This window comes from Antechinus flavipes, chromosome 2 (assembly GCF_016432865.1).
Source record: "Antechinus flavipes isolate AdamAnt ecotype Samford, QLD, Australia chromosome 2, AdamAnt_v2, whole genome shotgun sequence".
NCBI lineage: Eukaryota > Metazoa > Chordata > Mammalia > Dasyuromorphia > Dasyuridae > Antechinus > Antechinus flavipes.
The window spans coordinates 177,438,301-177,460,239 of NC_067399.1; the positions used below are offsets into that span (position 1 = coordinate 177,438,301).

Sequence of the window (21,939 nt, forward strand, 5' to 3'; positions counted from 1 at the left end):
AAAGTTTCCTCTGTGTCATATTTTCATTGACAAAATGGCCTTGAGCCATAATGTACATTCACCAACCTGGCTGTCCATTATATGCATAAACCCTTAGACAACAACAAGATTCAGGAATTTAGGAAAGGGAAAACAGAGAAAATCTCAAAGTTCCTTTGCTAAAAACAAATCACCAGGATCCCACCTATACTCCCCATTTAAAAAAAAAATCATTTCATCCCCACCTAAGCCCATTGATGATCAGACTCATCATTGTGATGTAATTGTGGTGTAAATTTTTGCCTGGGAATGGGTACCAATAGCCTCTTAAAGGGGGTGGGAGGAATCCAAGTTGGGGAATTGCTCTGAGGTGAGTGAGTTAGTAATGAAAGGAAAAACAAGAATGGGAAACTGAAAGGTCAGTTATTAAGTGGTTAGTCCAGATGAAAGAATAAAAAGATTTTTCTTTATTGTATTATATTGGGATAGGGTGGAGGGGGAATGCAATACCAAACTGGTCTACATCTATTTTGTTTAAATGAAGATCCCATTATTGAGTATATGTATGTGTATGTATTATAGATACCTTAAAAATTTATATTTAAGTGGTAATTTACAAATGTTTGACACATTTGTTTTCTTTCTAGGAGAAGAGATTTTTAGAACAAAGTAAAATTTAATTTTGGATTTGTAATCTCACAATAGAAAGCTCAGGTTCTGCCTCTTCCCTTTATCATCCACGCGAGTTACTTCTCTCAGAACCTGAGTTTTCTCAGAATAGGAAGCCCACACTACATGTTCTAAAGGAGGCTTCTAGCTCTGATTTTTTTTTTTTTGAATGAGATAAAACACTTGGCAGGATGATCTTTTCCTCTCTGAAACTCAGTTTCAACATCTATAAAATGAGGATAATAGTTTCACTACTAATTTCATGGGAAAGATCTCTGCAAACCTTAGGAAACTTTAGAATATAAATTATTACAAAGCTGTTTTTCTTATTCCCATTTTGCTTTAATTTATTCAAACAAATAGAATAATCTGTTGACTAGAAAACAAACATCATATAGAGGGAATTGAAGTTTAAGATAGGGGAGGGATAGTAAGAGAACACCCAGTCATTTTTAAGTCCAAATCTTCAAACCCAGAAGAATGACATTCCTGAGGAATGAGATAAATTACAAATCATTGGACCCTAGATAAACAATTGGAAAAAGGACCTTTAAGGTCATATAGTCCAATCCCCTCATTTTACAAATAAGAAAACATAGGGCCAAGAGAGTTTGGGCAATTTTCCTGAGTAACAAAATCAAGATATGCATACACATGTATATTCTAGGCAGTAACCTCTAGAAAATCATAGATAATTGAGAGTGGGGGAAAGGGGTTATTGCCAAATTTCTGGCAAAAAATTTAAACTCCAAATGCTGCATTTAATGAAGCTTACAGTTTACTTTCGTAGAAATACCTGCTTCAGACCCAAATCCTAGAATAAACTTGTCTCTGCTATCATTTAGACAAGTACCCAACAGAGACCTCCATGCCTCTTCCTTGAATCAGCCTAAATCAGGAAACAAAGCCCAGTAGCTCAGGCACCAGCTTCTGTAAGAAGGCTTCTCAGGCACTTCTCCTAGAAACTGTCTAATCCTGCTTCCTCCTGTTCTCAGAACAGGGAAATAAATGAGAATTTAGAGCAATTAAGTGCTAAAAACTACTTCCATTTTCATAATCTTATCCTGGCCTTCCCATATTTTCTTGAATTAGTTTCATCAAAATTATTCTCATTTTCCCCTTCTCTTTTAAAACCTTGAAATCTCTAAATAAAGATGTAAAGATCACAGAAAATGCTATATTAACTCAGGCAATTTTCCCCTCTTCTTTCTGTGACAGGAGGCAGTCTTGTGTTGAGCCTATAGATGATAACATATTCTACTTCCTTCAATCATCACCTAAGTCCTGCTTGGAACATCTGCAGAAGAAAACACAAAACTGCTTCTCCCATCTCAGCCTTCTTTCTTCCATTTTTGTGATCAATCATTTAAAAAGCTTGTCTCCAAGAATTTGGGAAGTGTCCAGAGTCCCCTTGAAATCCTCTTGATTCTGCTTTCTTCCAAGTTACTTTAAACTCACCATGCACCTTCTCTACTTTGTGTTCCTGATCCTTGCTATTCTCTGCCAGGCATTCTCAGGTAAGCTTTGAACTTCACAGAGATGTCTTGAGGTTAATTCAGAGGCTCAGAGCCAGTGGATTCATCCCCTTTTCACCTCTGCCTCTTAAATTATTTAACTTCCTTCAAGAATCATTTCAGATACCACATCCCATGAAAAACCTTTCTTGATATGCTCCAATTATTAGTGATGTTTCCACCAAAGTACTTTGTTTTTCCTTATCTGTAGATATGTTTTTTTTCCTCTCAGTAAATTGGAAGCTTCATGAGAAAAGGGACTGTTTCAATGTTATTTTGATTTTCCAATTCCAGTGCCCAGCTCATATAATAATTGAGTGCCTAATATCTATAATACTGCCTTTATTTGGCATTTAAAGACTTTAACAACTTATCTCTCTTTTTGCTCTCTACTCCTCTTGACCCTTTCCTCACCTCTATGTGTTCTATGATTCAGCTACACATCTATTTTGCTTTTTCTTCCCACACAGAATTGCATTTCTTTACACTTTTTCACTGATTTTCCCCATGTCTTAGAATACTTGTTTCTTTCTCTTCTCTTCTTTTTCTTGCTAGCACTTCTTTCAAGACTTGACTTCATTATTAGCTTCTATGAGAGGTTTCTTCCTCATCCTGCTATTGACTTGAATCTTCCTCTCTTTGGTTTCCTTTCTTCTGATTAGTCTCTATCGTGTCTATACCTATTTATTTATCTGTTGTTTCAGTTATTAACTTGTAAGCTCTTTGAAGGAAGAGACTGGTTATGAATTTTTTCCTTTCTTTGTATTCCTAGTGCTTAGTACATTGTCTGGCACATAATAAAATACTTACACTTGTTTTCTATCTTCCAATAGTAGAAGGAATTTCCTCATTTGGAAATTCCCTATGCCAGTGAAATCACCCTCTGACCTTTACCCTTTAGGTGTGTCAATTGTTTCCCCTATTTGCTGTAAATTGTTTTGAGAGAAAAGTTTGTTATATTCTTTTAAAAAAATCTACAGTTGGGCAAATCATTTAACCCCAATTGCCTCAGCAACACTCCCCCCCCAAAAACAAACAAACAAAAAATAAAAACAAAAACAAAAAACTACAGTGCTTTTAGTAGTGCACACAATAGGAGCTTAATAGATGTTTGCTGGATAATAGTAGTTAACTTCATATGGCATTTTAATGTTTGTGAAGGGATTTATACATATTTCATTTGATCTTTACAACAACCCTTTGAGCAAAGTGTTTAATATATCTATTTTATAGATGAGGAAACAGAGAGTGAGAGAGATTTAAGTGACTTGTCCAGGTAATAGCCAGTTATTACCTGAAGTAAGATTCAAATTCAGATTTTCATGACTCATCTAGCACTTTGTTCACTATGCCATCTAGAAGTCTTAAAATCACAGCTTTATGAAATATTAAAGGTGATAATTAAATAATAAATATAATTACAAATAAAAGATAACTGAAAATAAAAGATAATCTCAGTAGAGGAAACTATTTAGAAAAGATAGGACCAAGACTAATCCTTGAGGAATGGATAATTCTAGTGATGGGAGCAGCATATGTGTGACTGAGCACCAGGAAGAACAAATAAGAAGGGTACCAAGGGGAAAAAAAGGATTATTAGAAAAATCAAAGGACACTTGGAAAAATGGGGATAACAATTACTCCCCTGTTCTTCTTAGAGTGCTGTGGTGAGGATCAATTGAGATTGTAGTGAATGTGAAAGCACTTCTTAAAAATTCAAAATCAACAAACTATTTAGTTAATGTATTTATTTAAGGACCCAAGTATAGATAATACCAATCCCTGCCATCATGGAGCTCCTTGCCTAATGGGGGAATAAGAAACAACATCATATAAATGAGAGTGATTATCATATAACATTCAAGTTGAAAAATATCTCAGAAGTCATCCAGCTTAATCACCTCATTTTATAAGTAAAATTCAGTCAAGAAGAGGGAGAGAAATGACTTTTATAAGTTCTCAAAAGCAATGAATATTAGAGCTAGATTTGAATCAAGATCTTCTGACTTCAAATCCAGTGTTATTTCTATATTGTGCTCATGTTTAGTCATTTTGAGTTACGTCCAACTCTTCATGATGCCATTTGGGTTTGTTTTCTGTAACAAAGATATCGAAGTGGCTTACCATTTCCTTTTCCAGTTCATATAGGGTCATATAGCTAGTAAGCATCTGACACTGGTTTGAATTCAGGTTTTCCTGACTTCAGACCCACTGTTCTATCCTGTGCTATTAGCTGCTCTTCTTCCTGTTGTACCACACTATTATCTCCCATTCAACTCTGAATAGAAACGGAGACTTAACTAATTATATAACATGATATATTGAACATTAGACTGGTTATTGAGTCTGAGAACCTCTTCAACTTCTAGCTGTACCATTTGATACCTATGTGACTTAGGCAAATGACTTTTCTTTTGTGGGCTTGAGGTTTTTTTTTTTTTTTCATCTGCAAGATGAAGGGGAAAGGAGTTAATGCCTGAGTTTTGATCCTATCCCTCAGGTACTTAGCTGATTGTAACCTTGAACAAGTAAATAAATCACTAAACCTGTCTTTGTCTTAGTTTTTTCATCTGCAAAATATAGATGTTAAACTGCTTGGATCCTTTCCAGCTGTAATATCATTCTATGAACCCCTGTTTTCTTCCATATTAAAATATATAATCTTTCATAGCTTCCATAAGTATTCAGTTAAATAATTGTCAACAGAGTTGAAAATTTGGCCCAACTTCCCAACCTCCCTCTCTTCTCTCTATATCTTATGTTTGTCTAAGCCAAGCAGTGTTGTCAGAAATTCTTACTTTCTTTTTACAGTAGATGGGAAGAAAATCGACATTCCTTCCTGCTATTTTTTTCGGGGTATTTGCCGGAATAAAAAAGAAATCAAATGCATGTCCTTGCCTGGAAGATGCTCAAGTTCTAAGAAACATTGCTGCAGAAAAGGAATTTAACATATTATGGAAAACTCTGGAGGATTTGGGGATATTTCTTTTCCAGTTGCCTTCTGCTGAATAAAACTAGCAATGTCCTTATTCAACTTTCTTAGTCAACAATTTGATTCAAATGAACACATTTATCATAACTCTAAAGTCTAAAGCCTGGATAACTCATATTATTTCTCAATATCCTAGATTATTTTCTAAAATTTTGATTATTTTATAATCATAATGAAGAAGAAGGGTTCATTTAGATAGTCTTTGAGTTCCCTTCTAGTTTTGACATTGATCATTCCATATGTTAGTAAAGAAAGAGAAGTGGGGTGATGGAGAAGAGATATAGAGAAGGAGGAAGACTGAAGTTAAATAAATATTAAGATGTAAAAGTAGACCAGAGTGTTATTCATCCTGCTTCTCTGCTCCTAGTCCCTTTGAGAATTTTTAACTTTTAAACATTAAACAAGAAGTAGTATACAATTCAGTTATTTTGATTCTGAGTGAAAAGGATTGAGAGAAAGCACCAAGATGAACTGAAAGAATAATGTATTATCATAGGATTATAAATTTAGAACTGGAATAATTCAAGCTCCAGATGGCAATGGAGGGAGAAATAATGGGAATTAGGTATGCAGCTAATCCATTTCCCATTGGGTATCAGATAGATTGAAGTTGAAGGAGAAAGAACATAGAACAGAAAACCTCTATCATGGGACATAAAATCATATCTGTACCTGGTGATATTTTGAGCAATAGGTATGTGTAAAGTTGTTACTCCCCATAATACTCAAATGCTGCTCTTCATCAAATAATCCATTCCCCATCTTTGCCTCCTCATCTCTAATTTTAGTTTAGTTTACTTCAAAGTTTAGCTTAAATACCATCAAATGCATGAAACCTTTCCTGATTTCTCCAGCTACTAATGACCGCCCCCTCAAAATTATCTTGTATTTATTTTACATTTAGGGTGTTCCAATAATTTTCAAAAGAAAATATCTCACTATCCTGGGAAATGTAACCACATTTGATCCTGTTGAACTACAGTTGATCTAAATTTATAAACTGAGATATAACTCTCCGTAATACTCAAATCCTGCTCTCACTCTCCTCTTTCCCATATGTTTACATAATATTTTTTAATAGCCATCAAACCTCTAGGTCTGTTTATTGTTTCTATTTGGTTCCATTGGACTGTATTTTAATAAAAGTGACACAATAGCCAAATATAGTCTTTTAATGTTACAAATTTATTGAACTAACATAATTTAGTAAGGCCTTATGAGAAGACTACTGGATTGGAAATTAGGGCACCAAGGTTTGAATTCTAGAGTCACTAACTAATTGTTTGATCTGGGGAATATTCCTTTCCTTCCCTGTGACTCTTCAAAAAGACTGGAAGGAGTTTTACACATGGAAAATAAGGGAGGGGAGCAGTTATTGGACTAAATAGATTCAGAACCTTTTATGTTCTGACATTAAGTCATTATGACTTTGAATGACTTTGGTGAGAAGGATTTACACAGTTCTTTTGTTGGTACCCTTGCTTCTTTATAGCAAAATCTACAGGGCGCCAAAAGAATAAATAAATTTAGTTGTGTTCTAAAGACCCAATTCCATAGTCTCAAAGTTCAAACCATATCACTATTTAGTGGTCAATAAATTAATTGCCTGGACTTTAATAAATAAGCATTTGTTAAATGATTATTCTGTATCAGATACTCTTCTAAGTGTTCTACAAATATTATCTCATTTGATTATGAGGAAAGTGCTATTATTATCACCATTTTATAACTGAGGAAATGAGGTAAATAGAGGTAAATTAATTGCTTTGGCACTCATTTAGTGATCAATAAATTCCTGATAAATTCCAGGTCTGACAGTTATTAGCTGTATGATCTTGGCCAAATCCCCTTCTCTAGGCCTTATTTCAAAGTTAAGAGGGATTGGACTAAATAATTTCCAAAATTCTTATCATCTTTCCATTTTATGATTTGATGAAACATTTTTTTGATTCCTTATACACTCAATGAGCCCTTAGAACCCTGATATATCATGAGTAGACAACGTTGAGCACCTAACTCACGTGAGAGTGACTTAAACACTGGACAGATTACAGCCCATTAGTATGTCTCACCCTAGCATTCTCTGAGGCAGTAAAATGTGGCCTAGCTATGACTCATCCTCTTAGTAGTTCTCTAGACAAAGGGAAGATTATGATGGGTTCTTCTTTCCATTTCTCATACATGACACTTCATTCCCCATCTTCATGCCTTTGTACTTGGCTGTCCCCTCTGCTTGGAATGTACTGCTTCCTCAACTCCATCTTTTAGAATCTATAGTTTATTCCAAAGTTTAAGAACATTATCTATAGGAAACCTATCCTGATTCCCCTGCCTACTAATGCCTTTCCCCTCAAAAATTACCCTGTATTTATTTTACAATAGAATGTTCCTAAGGTGTCAGTACAAGTTTGAATCTTCATAATTTATGGAACACCCTGTATATTTTTGTGTACATATACACACATATATCTACATATACATCTATATCTATATGTATATATGTATAATCTATGTGTATAGTTGTCTCTCCCCCCAATAGAATACAAACCTCTTGAAAACAGGGATTGTTGCATTTTTAATTTTAATCCCAGATACCCAGCATAGAGCCTAGTACATAATACAAACTTAAATAAGGGATTATTGATATATTTTGATTGACATCTCTTAGTAGAGTAAATTCTATGGGGTAAACATTCTGAGGTGGTGTTGCTACCACACACCCTTTCCCTCACCACTTTAAAGATAATTGATTCTAAACCAATTAGGCCTATCTCTAGAGCAAAAGTATTCTTTGGGGAAAGCTTAAGATGGATTGAAAAGGATCCTGGAAAGGTTGACTTCAGTCCCCTCTTGAGAATAAAAGCTGAGGATGAGGGTGAGGAGGATATGTCAATTCTGAGGGAAAATCAAGCCTAGTGGGATGTTCTTATACTGCTCCAAACTAGGGAGGGGGAATGTTACCACTTCCAGACTGACCAGATTTATAACCTAATTAGACAATTCTCCATGGGTTGGATTAAGGGCATGGGATGGCAGAATGAGTTTTTCAGTACATATATGTATCCGATCTTTTATCTGTCACCTGTATCATGACATGTGCAAGGTGAGTGGGTGGAGCTCTGTGTCGTAAGAGCTCCTGGCATGAAACATCAGGAAAAGACATTAGGTTGTCCACGCCTTATAATGAACAGCGAGCATGTCTGCCTGCTCAATCTGTCCAGCATCATCCTTGATAAGACACAAGTGAGCTTCTTTCTCCTTATTTTATCTTGGAAGTTTCACAGTATCTTAGGTGGAATCATCAAATACCAACGATGAGGATCTATTACCTGCTCCTTTTCATTTTCTTCTTGTTTCTGCTGCCTATTCCAGGTAAGATGGGCTCAAGGGCTTTGGATTTGGAAAACAGGTAGCCAGAGAGAATAGAAGAGCCGCCGTGAAATGAAGATCTGCATTTGGCTTTCTCAAGAATATTGAACTTTAGTAGATTTTCTTTCTAAATGGCAGATGGGAAGTAGGGAAGAAAAAAAAAAGAAACATCACAGCAGAGATTGGTTTACAAATGTTTTCGGTCTGTTGATCCCTAGGACAAGAGAAAAAAAAAATGCTGATTTAATTGGAAAATCAGTATTGTTTGAATGAAATACTAACATGACAATTTCTGGGTTTGTTTTTAATGAGATATCAAAAAGTAATGATTAAGTTGCCAGAAAGAGCTATACACTAGATGTTCTTGTTTTCTAAGGCTATAGTGAGAACTTATATTATCCTGGGAGCTGTGGACCAAATGAAAGGCCTTTAGGGACTAACTACAGCTTTGCCCTTCATAAGTGGAGAGCACCCACATGTTGTTTTATACTATTGAATAGCATTTTCCAATGAGCTGTTGGACAGGAAAAAAAAGACTGACTTTTAATACTTTGGTACATCTTTTGTGGCAAAGTTGTTAGAGCACTGGATTTTAAATCAAGAAAACTTGACTGCTGGGATAGCTAGGTGGCACAGAATAACCCTAGAGTGATATTGGAATCAGGATTTGAGTTCAAATCCATTCTCAGACATTTGACACTTACTAGATGTCTGTCATCTTGGTCAGGTCATTTGCCTTACCTCCCCTCCAGTCCTCCTCCTCCCTTCCCGCTCCACTCCCCCTCCCCTCCACACACACATACACAAGGAAAAAAAAAAGAAAACCTGAGTTCAAATCCAGCCTTAGATACATACTAATTGTGTGAATATGAACGTCACTTAACCTCTGTTTGCCTCAGTTTACTTATCTATAAAATAGAGATAATAATAGAACTTACTCCCCAGGTTTGTTGTGAGGAATAAATTGTAATAGTAATTATTGTAAAATAATTGTAATTGTAAATAATTGTAATTTGTAATTGTAATTGTAATTGTAAAGTGCTTATAACCGTGTTTGGCACATGGTAAGTGCTAGATAAAGGTTGGCTATTATGTTATTTAGTGTTATTTAGTCTATTATGACAAAGTCAGAGAAATAAAGAGGGAAAAGAATAAAAGACAGAGAATGTGTACACTAGAGTAGGCCTTGATAAAATTCAAATGTTTCTCATTCATACTTCCTTTTAATACTCACAACAATCTAATTTTGACTTAGATACTCCCCAATTGTATGAAATTTAGTCAAGTCATGTAACCTCTTCAACTTCAATTTCCTCATATTTAAAAAAGGAGAATTAAAAAGAACACCTACTTTCTGGGCATTTTGTGACGATCATATGAAAAGAACTTTGCTAACCACAAAGTACTATGTTAAAATTGGCCATTATTATTTTTCATAAGCCGAATTGATAACATTCATACGAATAGATTTGAGTTGTTTTTCCAGTGGTTACCATAGAAGGAAAAAGTATGAATGAATGAAGACATTCACAATCTTGTCCCTAGTTGTACTATTACCATGAAACCATGGACTGGCTAGCACCCATAGAATTGGCAATATTGTGACTGTAAATACTTAGAGACACTGAAGCATCAGTTGTGTGGTCAAGAAATCAGATATCCTGTAACACATCTTTTGATGATATGGTTACAGCCTCAGCCATAGATAATAGAACTGCCAATTGATTATATTGGTATAAAGAACTGTTGTCAAAACAGAGATATTTATTAAACTGGCCCCAAAGCTGCTTTCAAAATCCAGAGAAGCTGTATTGAAATGGCATTGACAAATGTTTAATAAACTAAATAAAATACAGTACTACAAGGAAATGCCAATTTGTAGTTTTGTCAGTCAATATACCACTATAGCAATCTATTTCTATTAATTTGACATCCTTGGTTAAGAGAGCTGAGAGTATGATTATCTTGTCCAAGGTCACAAAGTCTTGCACTGGAATTTAATCTACTTCTTTGAAGCAATTCTCTGTCTACCAGAATTAAAAAAACAAAAAAAAACCTCCTTTAGTTTTCCTTTTTTTTTAAATAAGAAAAATAATATTTGGTTATTAGTAATATAGATAGCATCTATATAAAACTTTAAGATTTGCAAAGTGATAAGTATATATACAATATACATAGATATAGGAAATGTATATTAGAACTTTTATTCCTATTTTACAGATGAAGAAATTGATGCTCATAGAAGCTGACTATTTCTGTTTAGATAAGAATGGATCATTCATTAGAATATATATTCTTTGGAGACAAAGCATGTTATTGAATCCTTTGCATCTAGCAGGAGATTAAGTGCTTGTTGGTTTGGATTGGATTGGATCAGCCAAAGTGAATTTTAAATTTTTGAGGATATCACTAATAAATAATATCCTAGATCTATAACACTTTTAATGGCTTTACATTGTACATGTAATGATTTAAATGTACAATCATAGTGTCTGTCACATAAAATTGTCAATATTTGTGTTCAGGTTTCTGGAAATAATATCTTAGAGAGTTGTTTTAATTTATTATTTTTATTATTAGTATTTTATATAGTGCCTATTATGTTCTGGGTACTATGCTAAATGCTTTATACATAAATATGTTTATATATGTGTGTATATATGTATAGTACACACATATATGCATGTGTATATGTATTTATTTATTTTGTTAAATATTTCCTAATTACATTTTAATATGGTACAGTCGGCACTAGTGGACATTGATGGGGTTGCATGAAGTCATTAGGTTATGTGATTGACACTTCTGAGATAAATGGATTAAGCACTAGAGTGGATTAAGTTTTGGTTCAAATCCCAACTCTCTTACTAGTGGCAAGTAAACTACTTAATCTCTCTAGCCTTTGTTTCCATTTTTTAAAATTAGGAGATACTTACAACAATGCTAGGAGATAGGGACTTTTACTATGTTCATCTGACATTTGAAGAAACTGAGATTAGATTTGCCTGAGGTCATACACAGATAGTATACCTCCAAGGCTAGATTTGAAGTCTGGGGATTCTTGACTCCAGGATTAGCACTCTGTTCAATGCACCATCTAACTGTCACAGTATCTGCTTCCTTTAGAAAGTTTAACAATCTCCTCTTCTTCTAGGTGAAAGTGGGTTGCTGTCTCGAATAAACAATCTGATCTGTAGAGTGAGACAGGGCAAATGCAGAATGATTGGATGTACCAGCAAAGAAGAACAAATTGGGTCCTGTTCCCTGGGTCGCCGAAAATGCTGCCGCAAGAAGAAATGAGGGATCAGACAGAGCTCAAAGTCCAAAATCTTAAGCAAAATAAGTGGTCAAGAGAAATTTGTGCAATTTAAATTCAGTTCCATCATTTTGTTTAAGAAGGATGAATCTTGAACTTCTATGACCAAAGGTGATTTGTCTTTTCCTACAGACACCATATCTGAATTGAATTGAAGTCTATTTCTTGATAACTCAATCACATTCTGCGAATATTTATTGGTTGATATGCCATATTTAGACTATAAACTCCTTGAAAGCAGGTTTTCTGTGTTTGTGAAGAACAGCAAATAATAAAAGTTTATCTAATTGTCATTGAGTGGAATGCAGTTTTATTCTCCTCTTTTCCCATACCTTGAGATTTGAGTATTGCATACACAGATGTGGTTCATAAGTTCCCCCAAACTCTGAAGAAGTTTCCTTAAATTTGTTATGACTAAGCATTCTTCATTGTGGCCAAACTTTTGATGAGTTTTTCTACAGTGAGCTAAGTTGGTCCCCAAATAACAGTTATACATATAATTGCTCACCACACCGACTCTCAAAGTTTTTTTTAACTTGGTAGGACCTGCCAGTCTTTAAGAATTCAGGGTTATTCCTATAACAAGATGAACAATCAGAATTCATATTATCTCAAAAACTAAACCCTCTATTAGTGAGAACCAGGATATGAGGTAGAAATAAGAGCCTAAACACAAAGTTGGATAAAATATTTGATTTACTGGCTAGGTCAGGGTCCAAATAGATATGTCTATTAAAATTAAGACAACATAGTAATAAGATGAAATTGAATAAAGATCTATGTAGACTCCACCACCTGGGTTCAAATAAGCTACTTTCCAAATATAAGAAATAGGAGTAATGGCCAGTCTGACAACTCATTTGAAGAAAGATAGTTAGCATACTTGTAAGATCAATGTGAGTCAACAGCAAGGAATGATAGCTCCCAAAGCTAATGGGATCTTAGACTGCATTGGAAGTCAAGATATTTAAAGCACAGCAGGCAAGAGTCCTGTCCCATGACCTAGTCAAACCACATCTGGCACAATGTGTTCATTTCTGGATACCACATTTTAAGAAAGGCATTTACCCCCCCCCCCCAAAAAAAAAAAAAAAAAAGCAAACTAGAGAATATCTATGACATACTGTTAAAGATGGAAAGCTACCATTAGCTGAGATCATTCCATAGGAGTATTAATAAAAGCATCTCTGAAGATGTTTAGCTTGGAAAAGAAAAGACCTGGGTAGGAAGAATAATGCTAATTGCCTTCAAGTATTTCAAGGGATCTTAAATTATGATTTGAATGTAAGGGAACTTTGAGGTCATTTTATCCAAACATTTAATTTTACTGGTGAGGGAACAGATGACCAACGAGAATAAGTATTTTTTGCATAACTACATTAGAGCTATGATTAAAACATAGCTCCTCTGATTATAACCACAATGTTCATGTTACTACACTATTTTTGTCTTATTTGGATGGATATCATGAAGAAAAATCATTAAGATTAGTTGATCCAAGACAAATTTAGGCTTGACATCAGAAAACAAACCAACTTCTTAACAATTGGACCTGTTTAAAAGGATAATGAGCTGCTTTGGAAGATAGTAAATTTTCTCACTGGAGACCTTCAAACAGAGAGTTGAATGATCACTTTAGGGTATATTATAATAGATTTCTTTTGGGGTATGAGCTGCTGAAGTGGCTTCTAACTCTTAAATTCTGTTATTCTGTGAAATTGTAAAGAAGTAGATTTAGGCTCAATGTAAGGAAAGAAAAAAAATGTCCAAAAGTGGAATGGTCTGCTTCAGGAGAAAGCAAATTATCTCATTATTAGATGGCTTCTAACAGTATGTAGAAGACAAATTTTTAGGGATTTTCAGTCAGGTATGGACTTAGAAATGCTTTAGTTTCTTTCAGCTTCAGGATTCTATGATTCTGAATTTATTATTCTCTTTCTGTCCTTGTTCCATTCTTGTTTGGATACTTAAACTGTGAGGATATAGTAGGGGAAGAGAAGTTAAAGAGTTCTGGAAATTTTTCAGAACAAGTCATAAGCCTGATTAGTGAAGGGCTAGCAAGATATTCAGACCAATAAGAACTTTGATTTCTACGGTGCTTTGCAGTTTATAAAACCCTTTCCTTTCCACAATCCAGGTAGGCAAAAGGTATAGATGAGGAAATTAAGGCCCAGAAAAGAGCCAAATTTGGTCGTTATAATTATACAATATTCAATTTCAGAATTGAAATTTCCTATTTTAATTAGTCTTGTTTTAACTATATCTTTAGTCTTTAGTTTTAGTCATAATGTGCATTATATTCTCTGTTCTACTTACCTCATTCTTTAAAAGTTCATATGAATATTTTCATACTTTTCTAAATTTTTCCTATTCATTGCTTCTTATGGTACAATAATATTTCATTATATTCATGAACAATAATTTGCTGAACTTTTCTTTTATCATTGATCATCAATTTTGCTTCCAGTTCTTTGCTGCCACAAAAGTACTGCAATGAATATTTTGGTGTGCCTGGGACCTTTTTCTCTCTTTATGCTCTTTGTGATATTCCATCTTACAGTGGAATGTCTGGGTAAAAAAGTATGGATATCTTTCTCTGTCTCTGTTTCTGTCTGTTTGTCTGGATCTCCCTCACTCTTTCTTATTATAATTACAAAACACTTTTCAGATTGGTTGAGCCAACTGTAGCTCCATCAAGAGTATCTTCTCACACAATCCAACATTGACCATTTTTGTCTTTTGTCATCTTTGCTAATTTGTCTGGTATGATGAAAAGCTGCAAAGTTGTTTTTATTTGCATTATTCTCATATTTATTTATTGCAATATGTGACATACTATTGATAGTGCAAGAAAAAATCTATAAATAGCATTTAGGAAAGAATTTAAAAAGGAATCAAAGAACTGGTGAGAAAAGAACAAACATTAGAAATAAGAAAATCAATAAAAGCAGCAATAATACAACATATGAAAATTTATGGGGTATAACTAAGGTAGGATTTTATCAACAAAATAAAATGACAAGATGAAATATTTGGCATAAAATTAAAGAAGTTGAACAACAACAAATCAAAAATATTTTACTAAATAATAAAGTAGAAAATCTGAAAATTAAGAGATGAATAAAAATAAAAACAAATAAACATTGAATTGATGAAAATAGGGGCTGTTTGAAAAAACTAGTAAGAGAAATAATTAGCTAATTTGATTTTTTTAAAAAGAAAGAGAAAAGTGGATTGCTTTTTATTGAGAATGAAAAAGGAAAGTTCCCAATAATTAAATAAAAAATAAAGGAAACAATGGGAAACAATTTTGTCCAGTTATGTGCCAGCAAAAATTAAATAGGTGAAAATTCACAAAAATATAATTAATTACAGGTTAATAAAAAGGAAAAGTAAACTATTTAAATAATCAAAATATCAGAAAAAGAAATTTAATAAGCTATGAATGAACTCCCAAAGAAAAATTATAGAACTAGCTGCACTTAAACAGGTGAAATCTACCAAACATTCAAATTACAATTAATTCTAATATTATATAAATTGTTAACAATAACAAGAAAAGAAGTCATCCTTCCAATTTCTTTTTATGATACCAATATGGTCTTGATAATTAAACTAAGGAGAGACATAGTAGAAAATTAAAACTACAGACCAATACTGTTGATGAATATTAATGCAAAAACCTTTAATTAAATATTAAGTAAAATATTATTAAAATTTTAAAAATAAATAAAAATAAAATGAAGACAACAACAACATATTAAAGAGATTTAATCCTATGATTAGATTAGGTTTATACTTGTAATGTAGTTTAGTTTTACATAAAGAAGACTATAGAATGTCATAAATAATAAATAAATGATAAAAACCACAAAATTATATCAAGAGATAGTAAAAAGACTTGAAAAATTCTATAGTAACTTCCATTAAAAAGTCTAGAAATCACAATAATAAATATACCTTTTCTTAACATAGTAAACAGAAAATATTTATTTAAATTCAAAAGCAAACATTATATGGATTAGAGAAAAGTTAGAGTCCTTTGCAAAAAGATGAGATATAAGAGATTCCCATCATCACAACTCAAATTCTAATGCTAGATAAGCTAGCTATCGTGATAATTGATAAGTAAAAGATATTTAGGGAAAGAGCTTAGGCAAAGAGAAAATTAAAATGACTACTTTTTGCAGATATTAATAGAGTCAACTGAATTAATTTAAATAATTTGATGACGTGCAAATTTCCAAGATATTAAATAAATGAACAAAAATTTAATTTTTAAAAACCTAAAGAGATTCCATTCAAAATAACTACAAAAATTATAAAATATCTGGGATTGTATCAACCAGGATTTAGCTGGGGATCATATAAATTAAACTTCAAAACACTATTTGTAGAAATAAACAATTGAAGAAATAATACTATAAAACTAATATGATAAAAATGTTACCTAATTTAATTTACTTATTCAGTGCCTATTAATCACTTTCCAAAATGAATATCATATAGAGCTAAAAAAAAATAATGATGAAATTCATATGGAATTTTGTAAGGGTGACAAAATTCTAAGAGTGATGATAATGAAATGTGGCAAGGATAAATCTCAAACTATCCTGCAAGCAGTAATCAGCAAAATTAAAACAGAAGGTTTATTGGGAAATGGATTAGATACACAACCTATAGAAGAAAGCAAAATCATGTAATATATAGTTTTTGAGACTCTTTTCCTCTCCATATATACATCCTTGCTTTTATTCTATTTTTTGAATTGCTGATAAAAGAGCACCTGCTCTTGATAAATTCAAGACACCTGGAGCAGATGGACTACATTCCTGGATACTGAAAAAACTAGTAGTGTGATTGTTGAAACATTGTCAGTGAGATTTGAAAGATCATAGGAAATAATTACAAAATGACAAATTTCCTTGTTTGTTTGCTTTTTGTTTGAAGAGAAAATAAAATCTGGAAATTGTAGACCAGTGAACTTGACTTAACTCATGGGAAATTTTTCGAATCTATCTTTGAAGATGGTTGGTGAATATTTATAAAGGGAAGTGGCAATTAGAAGGAGCAGCATGGCATCATAAAGAACAGGTCATGCAAGGCTAACCTCATTTCTTTTTCTTTTTTGATAGAATTATTGAACTAATAGAGGACAGAAATGCTATGGATGCAGTTTACCTACCAAAGCTTTTAATAAAATATCGAACATTATTCTTGTAAAGATGATGGAGAGGTATAAAGGAACTGACCACATTGTAACAAGGAGAGAAGTCATATGGGGTGGGAGGAGCAGAAGCATTTGAAGAGCCATTATGTGGAAAAGAGATTAGAAGTTTGATTTAGAAGCAGCTAGTTGGTGTAATGGATAGAACACCAGCCCTGAAGTCAGGAGGACCTGAGTTTGAATCTGGTCTTAGATGCTTAATATTTCCTAACTGTGTGACCCTGGGCAAGTCACTTAATCCCAATAGCCTAAGCAAAAAAAAAAAAAAAAAAAAAAAAAAAAAAAAAAAAAAAGTTTGATAGAGTGACAGGTTTCCTTCCTCCTCCTTTCTTTAACTTCCTCCCTCCTTCCCCTTCCTTCCCTCCTCAATCCCTTTATAACTATTCTCCTCCTCTAAGGAGGAATTTAAGAAGACTAATCATTATTCTGATCCAATCAAGATAGATTAGTTAAGAGTCTTTGTCCTTTATCTGATCCTTGTTCTAATTACTTCAAGGAAAGCTTCAGAATTCCTTCCAGAGTAGCTTAGAGAGAGACATTGTTTCAAAATTGATAGTTAAAATACTTTATAATGATCAATTCTGATGGACCTGACCATCTTCAGCAATGAGATGAACCAAATCAGTTCCAATAGAGCAGTAATGAACTGAACAGCTACGCGGAGGGAAAGAACTCTGGGAGATGACTAAGAACCATTACATTGAATTACCATATTTTTGCCTGCCTAAATTTTGGATTTCCTTCACAGGCTAATTGCACAATATTTCAGAGTCTGATACTTTTTGTACAGCAAAACAACAGTTTGGTCATGTATACTTATTGCGTACCTAATTTATACTTTAATATATTTAACATCTACTGGTCATCCTGCCATCTAGGGGAAGGGGTGGGGGAAAGGAGGGGAAAAATTGGAACAAAAGGTTTGGCAATTGTCAATGCTGTAAAATTACCCATACATATAACTTGTAAATAAAAAGCTATGAAATAAAAACAAAAAAACAAAAAACCCCAAAATTGATAGTTAAGGTCAGTAGAATCAAGAGAATGTTGTATATGTATAAGCAATAGTATTCTAAGAATAATTGTGAACAACCAAGTTATTCTGAGTACTAGAAATACTCAAATCAACTGTAAAAAACCTATAAAGGAAGATGCTATCCATCTCCAGAGAAAAAAGTGATAAATAAAAATATATATAGTTTGGCTTTACATTATTTACAAATTTTTGCCAAATAAAAATATATATAGTTTGACTTTACATTATTTACAAATTTTTGCCAAATGGTAGCTTTTCTAGTAAGGGGGTAGAAAGAGAGGGACAGAGATAGTTTGGAACTTAAAATGTGCCAAAAACTAAATTAAATTAAAGCCAATATGAGGCAAAGGGAAGGAAATGAGGGAGGAATGTCTTCATTCCTGATTCTTCTGGAAAGCCAAATCCTTATTAAGTCTTGTTGAAAAGCAAGGCTTCTTAAATTATAAAATGTAGTTTTGTGTGATTATAGTTTTACTTTTGTATTCTATCAATCTAATGACATTGAATTGGACAAACCCTACTTTTCTATAGAAAATCTTATGGAATCTCCAGATGCAACCAAATCTGAACTTTTTCTCAAAGTCTAAAGTATTAGGTTCAAATTCCATGAACTAATTGTTATACTAATTGTATAACTTTGGTTGAGTCACTGTAGTCCAATATACATTCAGATGAGTAGAGGGCTAAATTATGGATAAGATTTGTTAAGGGACAGGTCACTTCTCTGAGAGCCTTCATAGCTATGGATCATAACATCTGAAGGAGCTGCAAGGCAGCCTTTGCTGACACAGGTATTGCAAACTGGGAATGAGATAAATTGGAGGCAAAGAGAAGAGGAGAGAGGTCAGAAAACACAATGGCCTGTCAGTCAGAGAGATCAGAGAACAGCTACTACCTCTCAATCTCCTTGTATCATCCTTTCACAAGAGGAGATCCATTCTGGGTTGGATTTCCAGCAGCCACTGTTTGTTGGGTGGCTCCTGCGTATTCCAACGGCTCTCCCCTGTATTGCAAGAAAGATTCACTTAATTATAGAACTCATTATAACTGGTTGAGAATGATTTCTTGAATAAGAATTGAAATTATTCTATTTTATTCTCTGACATACATTAAGTTGTTTTAATTTCATATTAGTGTGGCCATAATCTTTCTGAGTATCGATTTTCTCATCTGCAAAATAGGAATAATTCCACTTGAGTTCATCTATCTCATAGAAAAAAGTGATTTAGAAACTATAAAATAGGTAAACAGTAGTGCTAATTCCTTATGTCACTCTATGAAAGGGCACTATACTTGAAGTCCAAATGCTTGGGTTAACATTTTAGATCCTTCTCCTATTATGCAATTTTGGGCAAATTATTTCACCTGTCTGGGACTTGCTTTCCCCATCTGTAAAATAATGAGGTTGATTTTAAGAATCACTAAGGACTCTTCTGGTTCTGATAGTCTGTAGCTCTGTTATTACAGATCTTCCAAGATGAGCCAATATTCTTTTGGTAGGGGGGGGCAACTCTAATGACACATTGTTTAGTTATCTAAGAGAGGTAACAAAATGACTTCTGAGTACCATATTCAGGGTATCTCTGGTCAATTATGGTATTAAAGAGTATATATTCCATTGAATAATTCCATATTTTGCCACTCTTTCAATATCAGAGGGCCTTCTTGGTAATGAGGATTGAGTTTCTGAGGATGATGTTCTTGCTTCTTGGTTTATATGCCTTTCCTTAATTTTTTTTATCATATAGGGTTCATATTGCCAGTTATCCCAAATCATGTGAGCCAAGAAGGACTATTTCAATTTAAAGTAGTTCACATTTAGTGTTGGTATAGATCCTGTTGAAAACCCCAAACTCTTATTTCCATTTGGTAAAATCAAATTGCCTTTTCAATCTGGAGGTACTGTATCATCTCATATAGTCCTCATCAATATGCTTCTTAGATTTTTCTATTAGGACACAAAGAATTCAGAAATGGTTAGTACTGCTATATATCTCTGGCAGCTGGCACTCAGCTCATCATTAATCAAGCTATGAATGTATATCATTCAGTCCATACATACTTGAAATTTAATTTCATGCACATAGGCTCAGAACATACAATCCAGTAAATAAGGTCTTTGGGAGAAGAGATTGACTTCATTTTTGTATTCCTCCGTGCCTAGCACACAGGCTGTAGAACACAGCCAACACTTGATAAATGCTTGTTGATTTGAATTAAATGCTTTAAACAAGGGGAAGGGCCAGAAACAAGATTTACTAGATGATTTTTAAGAATCCTGACAACTTTGAAGTTGTATGAGTCAGAGGTTAAAACTCGTACTTGAATTAGAGTCCAAATAGTACAAAACTTCAGGAGCTGAATAAGATATTTGATTTCTATGTGTCAGCTACCTTACCAATGAGTTAACCTCAGGGAAATATTGTGATTACCCAATCATTATCAAGTGGTCTAACACTACTGGTATGTGAAGCAATTATCTTAATTTGATATAGTTTGTATCTGATGGGAAGGAGTACAACATGCAATTATTTAGACACAAAATATATAGAGGATAAATTAGAATAATCTCACGAGGAAGGCATTGACATGAAGAAGATGGGAAGAGGTTCCTTGCAGATGGTGGGAAAGTATCTAAGGTTACAATACACATGTTTAAATCATTATAAGTTTGTTCAAACATTTCATTTTTTTAAATGACTTTTTATTGATAGAACCCATGAAAGGGTAATTTTTTACAACATTATCCCTTGCATTCACTTCTGTTCCGATTTTTCCCCTCCCTCCCTCCATCCCCTCCCCCAGATGGCAAGCAGTCCTTTACATGTTGAATAGGTTAGAGTATATCCTAGATACAATATATGTGTGCAGAACCAAACAGTTTTCTTGTTGCACAGGGAGAATTGAATTCAGAAGGTATAAATACCCCGGGAAGAAAAACAAAAATGCAAACAGTTTATATTCATTTACCAGTGTTCTTTCTTTGGGTGTAGCTGCTTCTGTCAATCTTTGATCAATTAAAGCTCTCTTTATCGAAGAGATCCACTTCCATCAGAATACATCCTCAAACAGTATTGTTGATGAGGTATATAATGATCTCCTGGTTCTGCTCGTTTCACTTAGCATCAGTTCATGTAAATCTCACCTGTTCAAACATTTCAAATGATCATGATAATATACACAGTGATTTTAGTTTTCATGAGCAATTACATAAAACTCTATCCACTTTTAATTAAGTTCAACATATCCTTGCAGTTTCTCAATTTGGAATCAAATTGCTGCCAAACAACCACAAAACTATAAACTATTTCCTTTTTTCTTCTAATAAATTTATTTGTTTTTAATACACATTACCTTATGAATTGTGTTGGGAGAGAAAAATCAGGGAAGCAAAAGGGAAAAATCAAGGGAGAAATTAAAAAAAGAACAGAAAAAAGAAGTGAACATAGTATGTGTTGATTTACATTCAGTCTCCTTAGTTCTTTTTTCTGGATGCAGATAGCATTTTCTGTCCAAAGTCTACTAGAATTTCTTTGAATCATTGAACCACTGAGAAGAACTTAGCCTTTCATAGTTGATTAACACACCTTCTTGCTGTTTTTATTACAATGTTTTCCTGGTTCTGCTTGTTTCACTTAGCATCAGTTTGTGTAAATTTTTCCAAGCCTTTCTAAAATCAGCTTGTTCACCATTTTTTTTATAGAATTATAATATTCCATTACATTTATATATCATAACTTATTCAACCATTCCCCCATTTATGGGCACTACTTATTTTCCAATTCTTTGATACCACAAAAAAGAGCTGCTACAAACATATTTGCACATGTGGGACCT

General features: G+C 33.5%; 1 protein-coding gene and 1 long non-coding RNA gene across 2 annotated transcripts; both read left to right on the forward strand.

Moving 5' to 3' along the window:
- The first annotated feature begins 319 nt into the window (after positions 1 to 319).
- LOC127552427 (uncharacterized) lies at positions 320 to 5,196 on the forward strand. The gene is made up of 3 exons (XR_007951379.1): positions 320 to 397; positions 1,867 to 2,165; positions 4,974 to 5,196. It is a non-coding gene; the product is annotated as an uncharacterized LOC127552427 (long non-coding RNA).
- A 3,186-nt stretch (positions 5,197 to 8,382) lies between these two features.
- On the forward strand, positions 8,383 to 12,132 carry LOC127552425 (beta-defensin 103A-like). Its single transcript, XM_051982951.1, has 2 exons — positions 8,383 to 8,526; positions 11,678 to 12,132. Exons 1-2 carry the CDS (start codon positions 8,469 to 8,471, stop codon positions 11,821 to 11,823), a joined length of 204 nt encoding a protein of 67 aa, XP_051838911.1. The 5' UTR covers positions 8,383 to 8,468; the 3' UTR covers positions 11,824 to 12,132.
- Positions 12,133 to 21,939: the final 9,807 nt, after the last annotated feature.

Excerpts from the sequence above, each read along its gene's own strand:
- LOC127552425 (XM_051982951.1), top strand. The coding sequence starts at position 8,469 with ATGAGGATCTATTACCTGCTCCTTTTCATTTTCTTCTTGTTTCTGCTG. Across the intron at positions 8,527-11,677 it reads GTTTCTGCTGCCTATTCCAG|GTGAAAGTGGGTTGCTGTCT; the intron begins GTAAGATGGGCT and ends CTCTTCTTCTAG.